This window comes from Rhopilema esculentum, chromosome 21 (assembly GCF_057945365.1).
Source record: "Rhopilema esculentum isolate cy_ngs chromosome 21, ASM5794536v1, whole genome shotgun sequence".
In the NCBI taxonomy this organism is placed as follows: Eukaryota; Metazoa; Cnidaria; class Scyphozoa; order Rhizostomeae; family Rhizostomatidae; genus Rhopilema; species Rhopilema esculentum.
The window spans coordinates 2,559,798-2,581,499 of NC_142835.1; the positions used below are offsets into that span (position 1 = coordinate 2,559,798).

General features: G+C 35.9%; 1 protein-coding gene across 1 annotated transcript; it reads right to left on the reverse strand.

Moving 5' to 3' along the window:
- Positions 1–307: 307 nt before the first annotated feature.
- LOC135684133 (cAMP-dependent protein kinase catalytic subunit PRKX) lies at positions 308–16,489 on the reverse strand. Its single transcript, XM_065199542.2, has 8 exons — positions 15,964–16,489; positions 10,605–10,773; positions 6,570–6,833; positions 5,354–5,473; positions 4,179–4,277; positions 2,427–2,484; positions 1,812–1,889; positions 308–1,345 (listed from the first exon to the last, which is right to left on the reverse strand). The coding sequence occupies exons 1-8, from the start codon at positions 16,106–16,108 to the stop codon at positions 1,196–1,198; spliced, it is 1,083 nt and encodes a 360-aa protein (XP_065055614.2). The 5' UTR covers positions 16,109–16,489; the 3' UTR covers positions 308–1,195.
- Positions 16,490–21,702: the final 5,213 nt, after the last annotated feature.

The following is a 21,702-nucleotide window of genomic DNA, read 5'->3' on the forward strand; positions in this document are numbered from 1 at the left end:
TTTCTTAGAAGCGCATTTTGCATAGTATAAAGAATCATGCAATGTAAATATATACTTTTTCATGAATCAACCTAGAGAATTTCTTGTATACAGGTGTTTCATTTAAAAACACCAGGCAAAGGCTTCTTATAACACAGTTTCTTAAAGGAGAATTATAACGGTTTTTAATCACACTCTTTTCAGTCCATACTTCAGCTGCATCACTTTAAAGAAAGAAATTGGAGCTACTTCATCACTATTGCCCTTGTAGTTGCTTCAGTATGACTGTTTACAAAAGAAAAGTTGCAAATGTAGAAACACGAAGATGCTATGCATTAATACTTCTTTGATTTGTGTGGAGCAAAACGTTATATTACATATGTAACAAAAAGCTTTTCGTCAAAAGTGTTAATGCTTTAGAAAACTTCGACTGCTTTACTTCTACAATAAACAATATTCAAAGAGCTTGAATCTAGATGTTATTTTGCTCACACTTTATCTTGGTTCAAGAGCAATTGCTAGTATTGCTACGTTTGATCCTTGAGAATCTTCTACAAGTGGGCATTCTTTTACTTGTGGGAGAGTTTGAAAATGCAAGATGTCTGGCCAATCACAAATTTAAATCTTCTTAGACTGGGGCAGGGGTGTAGTGCTATCAAAATAACAAGGGGAACTCTTGTGAAAATTGCTGCAAAAACAATAGCAAGAGTAGAAAATGGCTACTTTTCGGCATTAAAAAGGGGCTCCCCTAGCACTACGCCCCTGGACTTGGGTGGTTCTTAGACTCGGGTGGCGTGACATGTTGATTTTCTGCCGGGCTAAACTGCATATCCAGACTCTAGCTGAAGTATTATTGTTTCACAATTTCCAGATTTACGGAGCCTTCAACCCTAACACATATATTTTTTACACTGACAAATTATAGTTTTTCCACTATAATTTGTCATGCAAAGAGAGACACCCTTTACCAAAGGAACACAAAGAACTTTATAAGCTATATGATTGAGATAGCTATAAGAATTCATTAACCAAATGTTCAGGCTTTACACCGAAAGCAGTCGGTCGCTTAACGTCCATTCGTTAGTTCTTCTTGAATGCTGAAATAGACTCATTGAATGATCTCGACGTCTTTCAGATAGGAAATGCGCACAGTTCATTTGTCCATGCATTTCCCACGTTGGAATAAACGAGATACTAATCTGCAAATGAATGCTCTTCATTGTATCGACGAGGCGAAAGAGAAACCTTGAAACAGGTCTATATCTTGCTTTGAAGCTTCCGGAGCATCCTCCGCCCATTCATCGTCACTGTAGTCATCAAAGTTACTAGTGTCGCCTGGATGTGCCACTTTTGGCAAAATTGGAGGCTAGAGAGAAAGAAAATACGTCATTACAAACATTCTGAAATGCAACAGTTCATCCCGTGCGGAAGCAAAATCCTTCACAGTAATTGCCTAGCCCAAACATAAAGACGCTTTTTGAAACTTTGGTGAATACATGGATGCAAATTAGAAAGCTTATGCAGACATTTAAAACTTTATGTTTCCAGCTTATGTCCAGTTTTATAGATCAGGTAAAGTAGCCAGCCTTTAGTTTCTGAGATCAGAAATCAACATAATTTGAATTAAGGTTATTTAACTATGATCTTTTGGTGGAGGAAGAGGCAGATTAACTAAGAGGTGGAGATCAAAGCGAGATGCTGAAACAAAGACTATTCTGTCATTTCATTTTTATGTGGGAAGGCGAGGGTGATAACGTAAACCAAATTCAAGTTGATCGAAAAATACGTAACCCACATAGAAGGAATGAAAGGGTACATGAATGGTTACATACTTTAACTCTTCTATTGAAAACATCTGACCAAATGACGTCACTGAACCAGCTATGACCTTTTATTTCCTCGGCCCCGCCCTGCATGAAAAAGAAACCCATGATCTAATATACAGAGAAATCTGATGGAGACCTAGTTAAAATAAGATTGATAAAACCAGCAGATTGCAGGGAACGAATAAAAGAATTGTCCATCCTTCTTCAATTTCAGATTACCATTAAACCTATAGATTGTGGAAATAGGAGAGGATGGTGCTATAACTATTCTTGATTAATTAAAAATTTAAAAGCAATTAATGATCTACTGCGCCACTTCTTCCCCAAGCTGTATGTTAAAGAAAGCTTCAGCTCAGCCAATTCTGCAACACGTTCTGCGGTCTCTTCACAGATTGGCCTCTGGCCTGGTTTAACCATTTCCAGACCACCAAACAGTGACACTATTAAATATGACTGGAGACTGCCAGTTGTAGTGACAAAACTTGATAACGGCCTAAATTGAAAAGACAGTGTCTTTCTGCATGCTGGAAGAAAGATTTCATGAAAAACATCTTTTTGAAAGCGTGAACAGAAACATGGAACTTGAAACAATGCAGCTCAAGGCGCTTGAAATATATTTACCTTGGCTCCCCCAAGCCTAGCTGTCCTGTCTGGAACTAGCAGCTTTGAAATCAAATCCCTACAAAAAATTCAATCTAAATGACGGCTTAAATGCAGATCTTAGCCGAACAAGCCAGATGAATCAAGTGATTAGGCCAAGTTTTGAATTTCTTGCTAATCTTGTGAATGAAATGATATATCGTGAGAAAAGAACGTAACTTGCATAAGTTCTATAGGGTCATTTGAGGAATTGTAGTTGAAAAACAATCGTCAAGGAAGGTTTTTAGTTACATCAGTGAATGAGGGCAATTTCAGAATGAATTACATACGAATTTTACGAAAAAAGCAAAGAACTTGATCATTATACAGAAATAGGCTAAAAAAATCAACATTGCAGAGGGGTTCCCTATGAAATGAAATGAATGAAATGAATTTAACTTAATTGCAGTTAGAGGCAGGTCAATGACTTGTGTCATCCCTAGCTCCCCTTACATTTAACTCTGCTCCTCTATGTCTCTACTAAATCCAGCTATACACATCCCTACTACGATTCATTGGTCTCATCAGATTTTATCTCACATCATGAATCTAATCTTGAAAACCACAGAGATAGCTTGGTTTATTAGCAAAGTCATTGCTATTGGAAACGAAAATATGACAGAAAATTTTTATCTCTCTCATTATAATCCAAGCAACATGGATAAGCAAATAAAGATATCTGAAAAAATTGTCTTTTTAGACGGTGGTGAGATTAGCTGAGTCTGGGAAATGAACCTATAATAATGAGAAAATGGCGATTTCCTAATAATTGTTCACTAACTGTTCATCACTTGCTAGAAGTATCTCAATAATCTAAATTTTCCACATATATTTTCTTTGAAAAAAGCAAACATCTTAGTAAACTAAAGCTTTTCGTCTGACACTCTTCAGAGTATAAGGCGTCAGAACATATATCAAAAACTCTACGCTAGGAAATATATATACCCAGTTGTGGATCGAAATAGGCCGATCAGAAACGCGAGCACATGAAAGGTTGACCAATCAGTGCCGCTTGCCTGTCAAAAGATTGTTCATATATTTTCTTCTTTTACTTGTGCTGAGTTAATACTTTTCTGAAGAAAATTGCTACAAAATTTGCATATAAGTCAAATCAACATAAATTTCTATCGAATTATTTACCGAGATATTTTTCAAACTTGTGTGGCCTAAGTTGTCAAAATATTCACTCACTCGGTACAAAAAAAGCTAACATAGCTTGATTTAGAGACTTCTTAGCAGCAGTGATGAATGCAAGAGATTTTTTCTTGATACTCAGACATTCTACTTTTAAATGCTTTCAACAAAGAATCTCAAAAACCCTTTACTCAGGGATCCAGCTGAAAATACTTTACTCAGTAACGACGTCAAGGGGATCTCTTACTTTTGTCAATGCATAGATATAAATGTATTGATCAAGAGCAAGTAACATTATTTCAAATATTTCCTGTAGAAAATAGCACTATTAGAGCGACATAACTCTGAAATGAGGCAAAGAGTAACATAAAAGGGCGTGTCACCCAACATTTACTACGGGATACGCCCAGCATCCCCTCCAACTCCGTGGCACCTACACAAGCAATTTATGAAAAAGTAAGAATTTGCTTCGTGCAGGTAATCTCCGAAAGAAAGTCTAACTGAAATTTACTGCCAATTTCAGAGAAAAATCTCTTATAGAAATGAGTTGTTGTCAAGGAGCAGCGTTTTGGACACAAATATAAGTAATAGGAATCATACTGCTCTAATTGGTCCTCTAAGGCTTTAGGCCAAATGATGTGCCCTTCTAATATCTTTTCGTACGTTCCAAATTGACTTTCATCCGTGAATGGTGGGATCCTATAAAATTGAGAATGGCGACGTTAAATCTCTTTATAACGAACAGAGAGACGGTAAATATTTAAGTAGAGATTTCGCATAGCTTATCACCATTAAGAAACAGGAATACAGTCGAACAATTGGTGGCGAAAACTGAATGCAATTAACCTATGTTATTAAAAAAGTTAGCAGTGAAAAATTAATTAAATGTGTCTGCACATAGATTTAGTGATGTGTGGCACATAACTGAAATCTACGCTATGGGAAAGATTCTTGTCAACAGCAAAAGTGTTTTATTAAACACTCGCATTAGTGCAAGAAAAAACAGGCCAAGAAAAGTCTTTTTGGAGTGAACTGTTTCTTGAAATAATTCTACAAAGCTTTAGAGCTTAATGCATAAAGTGAGAATGACCAAGAATCAGGATAGATAGGGAAATTTGCAATGGAAGAGTTAGTCGAGTGTAAAAGTGGGTAAAATAGAGTAAAAAAGCGTGAAAAAAGACAAAGGAGAGTGAATGAGGATAAAATGATACCTATTCAGCCTAATTTCTTTTTTATTGGTGAAATTGTCTCCAATCCATATCCAATTGCCTGCCCTTGTCTCAGCCAATAAGCTGTTGCCTATTTTTACTCTTTTTACATCTAATTCAGACCAATTTTTTTCCCTCACAAGTATTGGTAATAAGTATTGGTGCATTCTGTTTTTACAGTTTAAGCCACCGTTGTCGCGTTGCAATGAAAATATGAGGTAATGAATAGCCGAAACAATTTATCGTTCACTCTCTTGACAAAATGGGTCTTGGCATTCCATTGAGGCAAGGATCATTCAACTATTCACTAATTATCATTGCTCTTCACTTCCTCACTTAAATAGCATTCTGGCAAATTGGCCTTAATTGGCCTATTGCAGCTTTTCAGCGTTTTCCACAAATAAATTATGCGACTATTTCTGCCTTCCCTACTTTATCTAGAGCTGAACAACCAGTAACAAATAAATAATCAGGAAAAAATCAACTTTGCCAATAAGACATATTGACCTATTTTAAGAAAAAAATACATAACATCGAAGTATAGCAAAACAAGGAAAGGTAGCATACCCAGCAAGCATTTCGAAAATAAGGATTCCTAATGCCCACCAATCAACAGAAAAACTATGTCCTTTATTTTGAATAACTTCTGGTGCAATGTATTCTGGGGTGCCACACAGTGTCCAAGTCCTGCGGAGATGCAAAATCATGAATTTGAGTAGAAGCAACGTTGTTAGCCGCGAAATGAACATTTCAGGGTTTCTGGGAAGTGAACCAAAAAGAAAGTTGGAGCAATCGGATTGATATGAAATGTGAAGACCCGTACTTGACAAGAAAGAACAGGGACTTTTTGAACATACTGTAAATACTTTACATTGACTTGACATTGTTTTAAAAAGTAGGCTAATGTCCTCCTCTTTATATAAACAAAGGCTTGCTCCGCAGCTAAGTTCTCTTCAAATAGGCTATGAGTAAGAAAAGGTTATTTTGATTATTCATAGACTTTGGAACAAAAAGGATTTTGTCAAATTCGTCATACCTTACAGAGCAAAAATCTGAATGACTTTGGAATTCCTATAGCTGATAAAACTACCTAGCGCTCTTAATCAATACACTCATTTTTTTATAAGAAACTGGCTATAAGAAACGAGTACTGGACAGTCAGAGAAAATTAAGAAACTTCAGTACTCGAAGCAAAAAAGTCAAGAAAGTATTAAATCGTGATAAAACTGAGAACAACGAAATTTTGTAAAATCCAAGAACACGGTTGCCTTGTTGGCCTAGAATTTAAGACACAAGGGATAAAAATATACTTCCCACATCTAAATACAGCATCAGAACGGAAGCGAATCTCTTGACGTGATTAAAAAGATCACGAACATTTCATAACATCATTCATGACATCTTAATTAAGAAACTCTTAAGAAACAACAAGTAATTAAATTTCCAAAACGTTAAGAAACTGGAGTACTCAAAATCGACCTTTGTTTCTTATAAAAAAATGAGTGTAACGGTTAAAGTAAAAAGTTTGAGAAGGCAATATTTTGTACAAAGTTGCTTATTTTCTATGAAAAGTAGAGTAAAAGAGGCAGCCTTTATTACAACACAGATACACAGGTATTGTGGGTGATACTCTCTTTTGTGCATTTTTGAACAGCGATGCAAGAAATAGTTAAATCAAGTTTTATTTCACTTATACCTTTAAGCAGAAATAAATGTAAGGGAATTCAGCGCGGGGATATTCTACACAAACAAGTTTCAAAATGCTGATTACATCAATACTTACATATCAGTTAGCTCTTTAGCAAATCCAAAGTCCGTTAGTTTGACATGGCCTTCGTGATCCAGCAAAATATTTTCAGGTTTTAAGTCCCTATAAACAATGTCCTTTTCGTGTAGATACTCTAAAGCAAGCGTAGTCTCTGCCGCGTAAAATTTTGCATCTGCCGGTTTGAATTTCACTTTATTTCTCAAAAATGTGAAAAGTTCTCCGCCTGGTAGGTATTCGAATAACATAAAGATGCAGGAATTTGAGCGGCATGACCAGAAACTGAAACATATAAAAGGATACAAGTTAACATATGTAAATTTGATGTTTTTAGAATATATAAACCAAGGAATTGGTAGCACGGAACATTGTAATTAATTGTCAATGACTAGGCCCCGTTTACACTTTTACGCCAAAAGCAATAAAAACCGACGACAATTGATCCAGTACAGAGACCATCAAGGGCGAACGAGGCTAAACAAAATGGCAATGTTTTTTCTAAGCAAGTTGGCCCATGTTCGAGAAAAAGGTAAAAAACTCAGGGGTGAAAAAGTATAAATCTAAATCTCTACAGAAAGTTCTTGGAAGAACTCTAGCAAAGAGTTTTTGTGAAAATTTTAACAGTCCCCGATAACAGGAACATACACTGAATCATCTCTCTTAAAAACACTGTTGTTTATAGAGTAATTAAGTTATAACTATCGTCACTGATGGCAATAAACTAAAAAAACAATAAAGCGACGAAAGTAATAGGAAACAACATTGCTTGCAGGGAGAGTGAACAGTTGCTACCAACCATTTGTAGAAATCTCAAGGAGCAGACCAAAACATTTGGCAAGAATCATAGGTGAAAGTAAGGCAGTTGAAGTAACAAAGTTGAGCAACAAGAAAAAAATATAAATGCCTATTTTGTAATAAAATAAACGTCTTAATGAGGTTAAAAAATGCTTCGAGCTGCATGATGTTTTGGAATAATGATGTGAAACAGATTGTATCTTATTGCTGACAACCGTTATTTTTATGTATTGATCTTTATTTCTAAATGTTTTCTTGCTTAAACATTTGTTTTTATATTGAAATTATTGTAAGCTGTTGGGCTACTTCACTACATTGTATCAGCAATCAACTTCACCAACCATTCTATCTTACAAACTTTGTCAAATATATCATGCCTTGGTAAAAATACAAATATGATTAGTATATTTCCTAGTACATTTATAAACGGCAATATTAGCAGTAAATGTATGAAACAAACGGAAACACAAACAAACATATGTACGATAAATCAACTGCAAGTGAAAATATGTTAAATATCTATCTTTAAATAGACAAAATACATTATATTTTGTCAGTAAATATCTTGTCAGGTTGATTTTTAAGTTCATTAATAAATACACTAATACAATAACAACTAAACTAGGTTAGATAATATAAAGTTTTAATTCACGTTGACGAGATACCCTAAAACCACCTGGTTGTCGAAGACATAGAAAATAGTCGTGACTGATGACCTAGCAGAAGAGACTTCATTAATCATTATTAATTTTCATTTCATGAAAATAAAATACTTTTTCAAGCTTTCCCGATAGCCTTTTGATCCCTGTTAAAAATTGCTTTAGAATTTGTATCAAAAAGGCTAGGTAGAAGTGTATTGCATTAGCCCAATTTAATTTTGATTTTAGATCGTGAATAAACACTGTTCTATGTACAATAAATTTTTTTTCAAATTTTCGTTTATTCACTTAACCATTCATCGATTGGGCTTCCATTCAGTAATCAGCTTAATCATAGTCTCTGGTTTTCAGTTCCTAATGAGATTTTCAAGTCACTGTCTTTTCAAGGAATACAAACCTAATTACGAGAGATAGGGCTCAATGTGAGAATTCTGTAGCAGAAAAGGCTGCCCTAGTCTTCAATCCATACACCCAAACACGCAATGCAATTTGTTGACCATACCGAGTAAAACGGCTTCTGACCCTCATATCCTGGCTTATCTAACCTTTCTCGATAAAGGCCTTTTACAAGCAAATCAGCCTTTTTAAACAGAACCAATTTTCTTGGTAAATTGGATTTGTGAATTACGATAAAATGATTCACCAGACAAAACAAGCCGAATTATGATGTAACTCTGTCCACCACCACAAGATGTTCATTGTTTCAAAGACCAGAGAGTTATATGAACATATGCAATAGAATAATTATGTCATAACATAAGACCCGTTTCATATCGAAATCTCGAAGAAGCTCTTGAATTTTTTATCTTCAGTATGAATTATAACCTGCGTGCAGACTTTTCTTTCCCTCTCTCCTCCTTCGAGGTGAAAATAGCGGTTGACACCCCAGAGATGAACCCATTTCTTATCATTCAGTATTTTGTTTTAGCGTGTAAGGGTGAAATTCAGTCTGGATAAACTAAGGTAGATCAACTAAATTAAAAGTACCATAAAATACACTTTTTTTATAAGAATAATTTTATAAGAACACGAGCCTCAAAATTGGTCAAAAGTTAAGAACAAATTAAGAACAAGCTGAGGCCGAGTTACTGTAAAATGTAGTTTTTAGCAACGTTTCATCCATGTTGCAAAGATTTTTTGCCATGTGTGGATGCTTTTTCGGTGAATTTTTGTTGGCAAAGGTTGGCAAATGAGGCCTGAACACCTCCCTAGAGCGAAAAAGCTAGCAATCACACTGATAACACCCTATTAACTTAACAAATAAAGAACAATCTAGCCTCAGATTTTAAAAAAAATTAAAAACAGTCAGCCTGAACTTAAATTTTCTGGTTCTTATAAAAAAGAGTGTAGTTACAAATGTAAACACATTCATTTTCGAGGGCCATAATTTCTAAAGAAAACCTCAAAAGCCTTCAATATAGGCTTTTTAAGCCAGTTTCGTGTAACTCGTTTATGGGCTGGGAAACAAATAAGATTGAGACTTCACTACGAGACATCACTCTGTTCTATGACCATCAAGTTAATGATGGCATTGGGAGGAAAAAGACCGAATTTAAACCTATTTTAGTCGTGATACTGTAAGACTTTAAGAGGGGGATGTTGTTTCAGACATCCATTGAAAATATCAATTTCTGTAAGGTGTATCTGTTGCATCAAATACTCGAAAAACGCGACCTTTAAACGACAAAATGTTTACAAATATCTCGAAACGAAGAGGATCCGTTAAGGAAGAATGCACGCGTGGAAATAATAAAATCCCATGTTTAATAAAAGGGAGAGGAATGCTGGTATGAATAGATAGGATTTTGGTAACTATGTGAATAAGTAGAAAACAGGTGGCTTTCCTTTGCAAAACACAATAATTCAACAGTTGGGGATCATTCAGAAAGAATTATTCTTTTGATTGTCGCTTGAAAGCTCGCTTTGAGATTTTGAGAAGCTTGGCAATGAGTAGTTAAAGGGCATTGCCTGTGTAGAGAAATTGAGAAAAACAAGAGCCGGGAAGTATCTTCGCCACGCCTTTTATGGGTCAACGTAAAAGCATTTCGATACCAAAAACAATGTTATTTAACTCTTGCTTTGCACAAAATACATATAAAGAAACATCGATAGAGATACCCTAACCTATACCCCCGTGCACTTCAGAGTAAACTTCCAATCAGTTAAATCCTTTGGCTTTGCCTCGGGGGGGGAAGGCTTGACTCCCTTTGCGTACAAGGACGTGCAGCACGAGAAACTGTTATCATACCCGATCAAGGAACAGGAAAATTAGGAGATAAACCCATTTCAAGCCTTTGTCATTAGTTTTTGTAACAACTACTTAAAATATCTTTGGTTTCCATACCCTTCCATGGAATTTTTTGAGACTTAAGTAATCCTAAGCAGGAAGACTTCCAAAAACCAACCATATACTCTGCCCTCTACCCTCCTTTGCCAGCATTGAAACTGGGCAGCTTATCTATCTCTCCCATTCTCAAATGCCTTTTGGGCAATGGTTATCCACATAACAGCCAATCAATAATACAGTTTGACTGTGGGTGCGAGGATGGGACAATGCGGCATTGTAATATATGAAACTAAAAAGACTTTTCAATCTTACCATTTTGCTATGAAAGGACAATCGCATTCCATCATGATTCTCCGTTCATTATTCACATGTTGTACTTGATTCATTTTAATCATAGCTTTTATTTTCATAACTTTCAAAGCGTAATACGCATTGTCTTTTGTGTCTTGCGCGAGAAAAACGCGGGCAAACGTGCCAGAACCTAAAAGAAAAAATGTACTGATGAGACTACGAGCAGTAAACAACGGTGGAAAAGTGTCAAATCTCAAAAGGTAGCTGCAGTCTACATAAATGCTGATGCGAACAGTTAACTACTTCCACCGGCAGATTATACTGGTTTTCTCGGTGCCTCGTTAACAGAAATCCGTGTTGATGCAAGCGAGGCTCAATACGTTCTTCAGAAGTTAAATGGGGTCAGAATCGTGAAACGAAGGTGGTTTTTGCTATCTATTTTTCGAAATTTTTATCAAAATTTTTATTGAAATTTGACGATTAGAATTTGGTCATCGTTGTTGCCTTACTTTCCCTGATACATTTTGCCGAAATGTATGCATTTGAAAACGCAAATGAATACGGAGACATTTGAATACGGAGTGTATTTAATAAAGGGAACACTTGAAGATGGGGTCACAGACGAGAGCCCACTCTGCAAGTCTTGGAGCCTTAAACATTTTGTAATAAATGTTGCTAACGTTCTAAGGGTTTGTAAGTTTGAAAGGAAACATTATCGTGACGTAAGTCGAAATTCTAGTGGGTTGATTATCAAACAAACGAGCAAATTGTCGCCACAAATTAGTTACAGTTTCGTGTAATAGATCAAAGCGTGTGCCCTTATCTCGGTTATAGGTATGACTTAATTTAGGGTATTAATCGTGGGCTTTTATGAAGAACGATGCCACAATCCGCGTGCAAAGTCGTCATTGGAACAAAATAGCGGTTGGAGGAAATTACAGACAACAATCGTCTTGATTTGAGACATAATTGATGTATCATAAACGGGCGCGGAGATTCTAGTGTGGCAATAGAAAAGGCGCCGCTTCAAGATAGGCCGAACACGGAAGTTCCATAATCTTAACACTCTGAAACGCAAAGAACCTTTACTCATCAAAGAGTTTCTTTCATCTGACTGCTTGCTGATACATGGGATCGAAAAAAAATGATTCGAACGAATACGAGTTAATTCAAGGACATAAGAATTTTCAATCATGGCAACTTTTTGAAGAAATTATTTCGATTGTTAATGTACATGTAAAGGGCCTCCGACGAAGGAGGGGCCGGGGGCCTTGGCCCTCCTACTTTTCTGCAAAAACAATAGAGTTCTTTTCAAAATCTTTTGTTATGGGTGTTAAATTTTCCCTTGCCCCCCCCCACTTTTCAATCTTTGTCGGAGCCCATGATGTAAGGACATTTTTGAGAGTAGTTGATTAGAGATAATCAGCACATGCCTTCGCTGAAGCTTTTTATTGAGTGAAATATCGATAGAATAAACGTTGTACCGTACAGGTAATAAATTCCAAAAAGCAGACTATGGAATCAACATTAGATATATACTCAGATCTTTGTAAAAGTTTTTAACTTGATACGATTTGAAAAAAAGCATCAATAAAACAGGCCTAAGACACTTGTGAGTCGTGTTTCATACAAATGAATTGATAGAAATGAAAGGGGCGTGGTCAAATGTCTATAGTTTGCCTTTCTTTATAAGATGAACTTTGACGCAGGCGCTGTAAAGCAAATCAAAGCAAACTTTAGAAGATTTGTCTTCACTGTTAACAACTTTGCGTAAATGAAAATGTGTGATAAAAATTCTTGTTTACCGGTCTGTTATATCGTGCTCAATGCAATCTTTAGGCAGAGCTGTACAGTGTAATGAACAGGACAGTTCTTAGTTGCAACTACGAAATTCACGTTTAATGCGAAGATCAGGCACCATATATATGCCAAAATGTTAAATCATCTTACAAGGTATCAAGCATTTTTGCCGAAAAACCTAAAATGACTTCTTCCTCTTAAATTGTTCTTTTTCCCCTTGTTACATCAAAGAAGTTTCCAATGATCGCAAAACTTACCAGAGCACCTACTATCATCAAAAGAAATAGCCAGCTTATGGGAATGTCAGAATACTGGGTTCTCGTGGGAAAATGAACGACAGACAAGAGAGGGCTAGGGTCAAACAATGGCCTAAAACCAAGCTGAGCTTTGAAACAGTAGCGCCACAGGTTCTAAAGGAGACAAAGTCAAAATAGATAATCCTAGGAAAGTCTTGACTTAGAAAACATTTTAAATAACGTGAGTACATGCTTAATGTAAAAGTTGATTGTTTGTATTAGCGCTGAGTGGCAGCTGCAATCCATGATAATATGTTAAAGCATTTTGGCCGGCTGACATCACTGTCAGTGACTGAAGTGTATCATCTAGAATAGAAATAAGAATCAACAGAACCGTCTTGCTTTGTACAAGAGTTCAATGCAGTGATATGAAATCGAGGCCTCCACGATACCGAGATCGTTGCAATTCACGGTCACATCCTGATAGTCACCTGTAGCCTGCGTGTTTGTTAAGAAATGCCCTAATGAAATGACATTACATCTTCCATCTCACAGCTTCGAGCTCAATAAAGACAGGACAGAAGACAGGAAAGTTTTTGAATAGGCTGCCTAGGTATAACCTTAGATTGCAAAGAGTCGTTTTCAAGAAACAAACGAGAAATAAGATAATTTCGATTGGTGAAGAAAATGAAGACAACATCAGTACTAAAATGTTGTGTAGCAAAAACCAAAGATGGCAAAAGTTGTTTTGCTTTCAGGAAAGAATTAAGGTTTTCAACGATTGAGACTACGGTTTATTTAACAATTATGAAAATGAACATATTAAGAAAGTGTATATGATAAAGAAAAATAGCATATAATTTATTCACTGCCCACGGTTTAGTGGAGGGTAAGGCACCTAATCTAACAACAGTCAAATGAGACAACATTTTATTGACAAATACAAGGTGAAGTCACATTCAGTATGAAGCATTTTCCAATCGTCTGAAATGTTTACATGTTATCTAAAAAGCTTCAACTGTGCTTTTCAATTTCAAAAAATCGAGACAAAAAAACCGTAAATCGTTAGTCCGATGTCAATAAACGGATTTTTATTTGCTCCTTGAGCAGGTTTTCTTTTATGAGTTTGTTTAGGCTAATAATCTTCCAGGTTACTGGAACAAGTCGACGGATTTGGGGCTTTGTCTCTGGTTAGCGTGTTGTCTTAAGTCCAGATATATTTTGAAGTTATTCTATTGTGTTGTTATGGATTTAGACAGCACGGATCTACGGATGGACTTCGCCATCTAGATGGAATGGTTCTATGGTTCTACTATGCAAAAATAAACAACATGCATACTTTTTGACTGATTTGCAAAAATAAAACTATAAAAATATAACAGGAGCGTGGTCTAAAAGAAGGATGGGTCTGATTCCCTTTTGATATTCTTAAATCGAAACTGTAGATCTGTTTATGAAAAAGTTTTAAGCTGTAAATGGGGACCATTATTTAGTGTGTTGACGTCGGTTTGCGAAGAATTATTAATCATATGTATAGGATTTGCAAGAAATTTGAGATTCTAAAAGAATCGATCATCAAATATCAAACCCTCTCCCGTACCATATGATCGTGTAATGGTAAAACCCCACGCATAAAATGTCTAAAACTGTGAAACTCAAAAGTTGTTTATTCTGGGCACTAGCAGGGAAGGACATCACCCAAACTTTTAACAAAATGTCCCTTTTCTAAGAAGAAACATTTTTCAGATCTTTTCTAAAATTACCACTTTCTCCCGAGCCTTTGAAATGCTACTGCCGTCCATGCTAGCAAGGATGTCATGCTTTGAAATAAACAGGCCATCTCATTTAGACATTAACAGTGGCCCTTGGTTCTCTTATTTCCATGCCACTTCAATCAAGGACCTTTTATTTTGTAAAATATGGCTGTTGTTGCACCTATTTATCAGGGTTGGCCCCCAAACAAAACGTTGTATCTCGGTCCTTGACTTCAATACAATTTAGCGGAGCGATGGACACGGTAATGGATAGGAGGAAATTGACGATAAAAAATTTGACGATGAACGAGAAAAAACAGGGTTAAATATGCTGTATGCATGCCGACCTTAAGGAAGCAATATTCATAGGCCTAAAAACCAGATGTAAAAAGTACTTTAGCATCGAAGAAATAGCAACAATGATGATGATGATGATGATGATGATAATAATGACGGAATCAAACACAGTAGCTAGCCTAACTAAACAATAACTATATTATTTACTAATCGCAGTCTATAAATCCAGGTAAAAAGTGCTCTTTTCGAGCTTCATTTTGTAATATTTGAACGCATGACAAATATGTATAAAAACTAAAAATAGGGGAAAAAAATTGCAAGATACAAAAAAAACAAAAACGAAGAGGGTTCACAGGCTTTGACTGTATACTTCATCGTATTTTTTAAGTTTTTATTATGTCATTTATACCATAACATGTTTTACTTTCCTGGATAAATTCGCATTCTTCGTCATCTCGGTATTAAATACGCGAGGCTTCTCATTAGATCGTTATTTCCAACACCACGTTTGGTGTTCTTTAAAGACCGTCTTCAAAAAAAACAGCTGCTTAACTCATGAAATTTATAAATTTTTCTTTCAGTTCTATTGAGAAACGTATCTCAAAGCAAAGTTCGTTAAAAGAAAAATCAAACACGATTCTATTATCTATCAAAACATTACAAAACATAGAAGGAGTTTATCGCCAGGTCATGTTTTTCGCACGAGAGCTTTGTTGATGTTATTTTGCTGAATTGACCACCAGGTTTACTTAACTTGCATGTCAAGTTAAAACTCAATTCCAAAACTAACATCAGTTATGGATTAAATTGATATTATCTCATATGAAATTTAATAAAGAAGACACAAGAAGTTAATAAAGAAAGATGTATTTAATCCAAGGTCTTTGCCGGTAATTATGAAGTTGTTTAATTAAAGAAAATGTGAGTTTGTCAAGCATGGAATTAGGGCTTTAGAATATAAGAAGTGGCTTTAAGCCTTCATTTTGTTTCTCAGCATTATTAAATATTCCGTTAACAGGGTTCACAAGAACGAACCCAGGAATGCGAGAGTCCAGGGGGCGCGTGAAAAATGTAAGACGTCTGGCGTGAAGTAAAGTCGGTAGGCTTACCCTGAAGTAGGAAACACAATTAAACTACGATTTGGGGTTACAAAACCAAAGAAATGTCTATATTTACAAATATCAATCGAACATAAATTAGTTAGGTAAAAAACAAACTCGACGGTAGAATTTCCGCGTCAAAACTGTTCAAAAACAAAAGCATATGATACATAAGAAACATAAAATTGCTTACCTATAACTGTTGAAATATCAAAATCCTCTAAAATGTAGTTCAAGAATTTCTTTTGCGCAAGTTTCTGTCCTGAATGCATGCCATTAACGGCCCCTGTTGGCTTTTCAGTGCATCTAGCAAGACTACGATCGGCAATTACATCCATCGCACTATTCAAACGAAGAGTTGTATTATCCAGCACAGGTCAGGTAGTCTCGAAACCATGTTGTCACAGGACTGTTATAATAATTATTATCCCACACTGATAGCTAGATGAGGTGCAGTCAGTGGCTGGATCTTCAGAGAAGAGCTTTGAACAACTGAACTCATTGACAACAATATGACGTCAACAAAAGTCCACAGTGGAGGATTGTCTCGTACAATAAAACCGTTTTCAGTTGGATGCGTAAAGAACAGGCTCGTGTACAAACGACTCTGAATTAGAACTTTCAATTTTTCAAGGGCTCCCAATTACGTGCATGAAAGGACCAACTTTCGGTTTAGAAAAGATAAGCAATATTTTTCACAACAAACAAAAAGGTAGAAAGAGGTTATCTTGAGCACAGCACGATACCTTGATATCCCCAAGACCGATACCATCTAGATGTCATACATTTCAGGAGGGAGCAACCGAAAATCTTTGCAGAATTCAAGCATAAGCATGATAAACAAATACGCCTGCACCAGAGGGGCAGCGAGGGCAGTGGTACCCTTGCCCTTGCCAAATTGAGCATTTTCCTTCGTTTTACAATTGCTTTGCCCTTTTTCTTGGCGCTTTGCCCCCGGTTGCCCTCTTTGAGCGCAGGCTTCCCCGATGATGCACTCTTTTTTCGTTATAAGAATAAACTTTATAAGAAGACCTAGGCTTGAATTGCCAACAAGTAAGAACAACGTTTGAACATGCCAAGCCTCATCAGATGAACAACTGGATGGAAAACGAAGTTTTCTTGAAAGTTCTCTTTCTTGTTAACAAAAAGAGCAAAATTTTTAAAGCTGATCTACTATGTATCCAAAACATTTAATGTAAACTGTTATTTGACTGCCCTAAAAATAATTCATAAGCATGCAATTGAAGAATAAGCAATGTTGAAATAAAAACATGCAAGCCTCAGATTATCCAAAAATTGGAGCCTCGGCAACCATCATCTGGCCCTTCAACTTAGTTTTGTTTGAGGGGTTTGAGGTTGCCCAAAGAGGAAAATCTTATTTTGTTCTAGTTCAGGGTCAATAGAAGCGGCCAGCCTCTCCGAAATTTGAGGAAAACTTTTTGTGGTGCGAATGAAAACCAGGAAACCCTTCTTTGCCTCTACAAAATAGATAATCAACTGGGCAACATGCTACAAGTGGGCTGCAACTATCCAGTGCGCTTCGACGTCATTTCAACCACATTGAAAGAGAAAGGCCTATTTAGCATGCCTCTTTCACAGCATAAAAGCACCACGATTCCGAGTCACCTTTAATTGCCTCATTCCCGGACGCCTTTGTCTTCCATTCTACTTACTCCAGTTACATTCTATAAAAATCTATGAGACTGAAAGGCATTACCTATAACGAAAGAAATCCCTCATTGTCATTTGCCCTTCAAGTCAATCCTTTAGGCTTTCATTTATTTTGCCTCAAGAAAAAAAGTACATCTGATCAGTTTAAAATAGGATCCCATAAAAATTACCTCCGAAGATGACCTGTCGATATTGTTGCATTATGCATAGGAAAGAGGCACTAGTAGAAAGAGGCATCGATTGAAATGTTGCTTTGGCATTTCAAACGTGACTTACAAAACTTAGTGGTGGTAGGAAAAACGGGGCATCTCCAGCTACACGATGACACGATAGTGCACAATACATTAACATTTTCACGATAAATGGTTATATAAAACTATATAAAGTTGTTTATTGAATTAAAGGTCCTGAATCCAGTTAAATCTTTTTAATTTGCTTGGATTATCATGTCATTGAAATATAAAATCGCAATTTGCAATTGCAGCAAATATTTGTACGATAGTCAGGCATCGTAGCTGCTTACCTCACTCACAAAAAAATGGTTACGTCAATATCGGGTTAGAGAAATAGCATCAAATTTACATTGCCTCTTTGGTTCTAATTTGATAACAAGGAACAAAGCTAATTGCCCACGTTACAATTAGAGCTCAGTCGCATTTACGTAAGAAAAGGAATTCTGATTTGTACGTTAATCAAGGGAGAAAGGAGAATGTAATCTTGTTTGCTTAGAAAAAAGCAAAGCTGACAGGATTTACTTATACCCTGCATATTGAATCAGCACAAGCTTCCATTCACACAGGACAACTCTATGAGGCATGTACTCCAAGTTTTTAAAATATTCCTTTATTAATGAGCAAAGACCTAGTTTTAAAAATAATAACAAATATAATTAATAAACAAAGGTATAATAAAAAAGAAAATTTCTGGCAAAAAGCAAGAAATATGGTCATCCTTCTCGCACTAGACATGACAAATATACATGCTGCAACACTGCCCTTTTTTGTTTATCTTTACGAAATAGCAACTTCAGTCTTTTACAGGGAGATTCTAACATAGAGGCATGGGTTCTACTGCTGCGTGACGTTGAATCCAAATGCATTCTGTCCTTATTTCAAACACATCTAAATTTATTGTTTTATTTTAGGACCCTAGTACGGAATCTCTTTAAAGGAAAAAAAATGGTGGCCAAGCATAGTCCAGGCAACCCCAATTCAAACATTATATCGTCAATGACTAAAATCTTCAGCATTGGGGATTATAATAGCCAATAATACAAACATATTTGACAATCTCCTGTTTAATATGTAAAAGAACTTTGCTATATCTTTGTTCAAAGCTGATTTACGAGAATCATATCGAGGCAATCATTTATGGGAGAGAATAGGTATTACAAAATGTAAAAAAGCTGGTATGAGCCTGGGTGTAAAAAAGCTAGTATGAGCCTGGGTCCACTGAAAACTTTTATGGGGCCTGGAACTGATAACTGAGATTGAAACCTAGTGACGTCATTTAAAAAAGCTGAAGTTATGTATATTGGGAAAAGACATAGGGCCTAAAAATGGAGATTCACCTATCTTGCGATACCCTGCGAAATTGTGAAGGCTGGCGAAATCTCTTGCTTATGTCAGCTTATTCCAACGGTTCTGTCAACGACGTTCGGTCTAACCAACGTCTAGACGAAACGAAGATACGCCTGCAGGAATGTCTGAATAACGAAACCACCCAGGAAAAAAGAATGAATAATATCACTTATAAATCCAGGTTGATCCAAATACGGCCAGTTTATGAAACATTTTCACGTCAATCTATCGTTTATTACGTGTAATTGGCTTGCCAAATAACACTGGACGTGCTCTATAAGTGAACTTATCCTTTTCCAGACAATCGTGTGAAAGAGCTTTTAGTTACCAGGAATTTCAAGCCTTTTTTAAACAGGACTAAACAACAAAAAACATGCCTCCAGGCTTGACAGAAAATGCATTTTGAAATATTTGCCCATATAAATTCTTGTTTTTATACTTGTTTTCATACTATAATACAAAATGCTTGTGAGTTATCAGGAAGAAGGCAAAACTGCTTGTCTAAAAATTAATTTCAATAACAAGTTAGGAATGGAAAGTACTAAAAAATGAGCAAAAAGGTTCGATGGGTTATAACTAAAAGCAAACCAGTCTGCCCTGCATTTCTGCACCCACCTCCATAAAGTGGTAGCAAAAAACTGAAACTATGCACAGGTTGTCTTGATAAAGCTGGCTCTTGAAAACAGAAAAGAGATTACCCTAGAATATGGATAATGTGCTACTTAGCGAGGTGAACCTCAAAACAGCCCATTTTTAAGCTGGATAGAAATTATCTTTAATAAAATATTTATAAAAACTTAGAAAAAAAATTTACTAGTAACGCTGCGTACAAAAAATAGACTTTACAAGATAACAAAGACGATACGTGGTGCGATATACTCTGATTGCCCAAAGGCTCTCTGAATTTACTTTACCTATTTACTTTACCTTGGAAGCACGTTTAAAAAATCCATTACCTAAGAAATTTAAGAAAAAAGGAAGAAACTTTTGATAGCAAAATTGCCAGAAAATTTAAGAAACTGCCTTCCAGCACCGGAACTTAGTTTTTTCATAATAAATACGTATACTAAGGAAAGTGACCATTCAGAAAATCAAGATGCCAACAAAACACCCAAATCATCATCTTTTCCCATGCAAAACTAAAAGCCCGATAAAAACATACAAAGAGCTATTATCTGTTCTTTACTGTAAAAAACTGTTCCCTGCTACCTAAAAACGGTACAAAGATGCAACATCAAGAAAAATCAACAGGCACGTCGCTAAAAGCAAAATAAATGTTTTATTAAAACCATAAAATACTTCACAACGAATGAACGTTGAAGATAATAATTGATAGTAATTGAAAAGAAAAAAATGGCAGTATAGATCCCTTCAGAGTACAGTCCTAAATAACACAAACGGATATCTGTACTTTTGAAATAAAAAACATTTTGCTGTGCTTCTTGGTAATCTGAAAGTGTAGCAAGTACGGGGTGTGGATTAGGGAACTGAAAGAAGGTATAATGTGTCAGAACGAATTTGGGTCAGTGTGGCTTCTTGCAAATAAATTATAAGATTAATACTTTATCTTGGAACGTAGTTAAGCCAAGAAACTGAAGTGGCAAATTTGACCTCGACATGTTCATGCACCAATGACGCTGAATGGTTTTGTTGAGATCTGACTAATACATGTTCTGGGAAATACAAATATTTTGGAATTAAGGAAATCGTAAAGAGAAGATTTTCATGGAAGGGCCAAAAGGACAAAAAACTTTTGATAAAACCGAAATATTGATTTTAACTTAAAGATGACATTGGAGAGATTAAATTAAATCATCCATCTTGATTGTAAATAGCATCGAATTGCAAAGAATAAGGAAATACAAGCTCTTGAAGTTAAGGCCGTGAAAAAGAGAAAAATTGAATTAAAGCTTATACTGTCAACATCTTAAAAAACTCATCCAACCAAAATAAAAATGAAGAATATTCCACTTTTGAACGAAATTTGTTCAGATGTTCTGGTTAATGAGCGTAAACAGACGAAAGTTGTTTTGTCAGTATCAGTTACAATGGCCATCTCTCTTTTAACTGATCTACAACGAGGCTAATATAAAAGGACGTCAAGGAAGATACCTTACGGGTAGAGATTGGATCGAATAGATTAAGATTTCTATTGACCTGATTCTCCATTAAAATTTAAGATTTGATATATTTGATTAAGATTTGTTTAACTTGATTAAGATTTGATCAATGTGATTACATCGTGATCCCTTTGATTACGCCTTAATCACACCTATAAGATGATACTTAAGGTCAAGATGGATGCTTGTTTGTGGGCTTGCCTAATTCACCTTCCAACTTTGCTCAGCGTGCACAAGTAAGTTCCATTCGGGCACAAGTAGGCACATGATGGTTCAAAATTCTAATTCTTGCCTGAGACTAACTAGGCCTGCAACACAAACTTCTTTTCAACTGTTTCTAATGCCTCACAAAAACGCCACTTTAAAGAATCTAACTTGCATACAATGAGGTGAAAAGGCCGTTAAAAAGAATCTTTGGTACAATGCCCGATCAACACTGGATCGCTTTTCACAGGTGGCGATAAATTAGCCACCCAACAGCGATGTGCAGTCTCACAACAGTAAACCAAGAAAGTCACACAAGGAAATGACCGATCGTTTATTTTGATTCACAGGCGACAG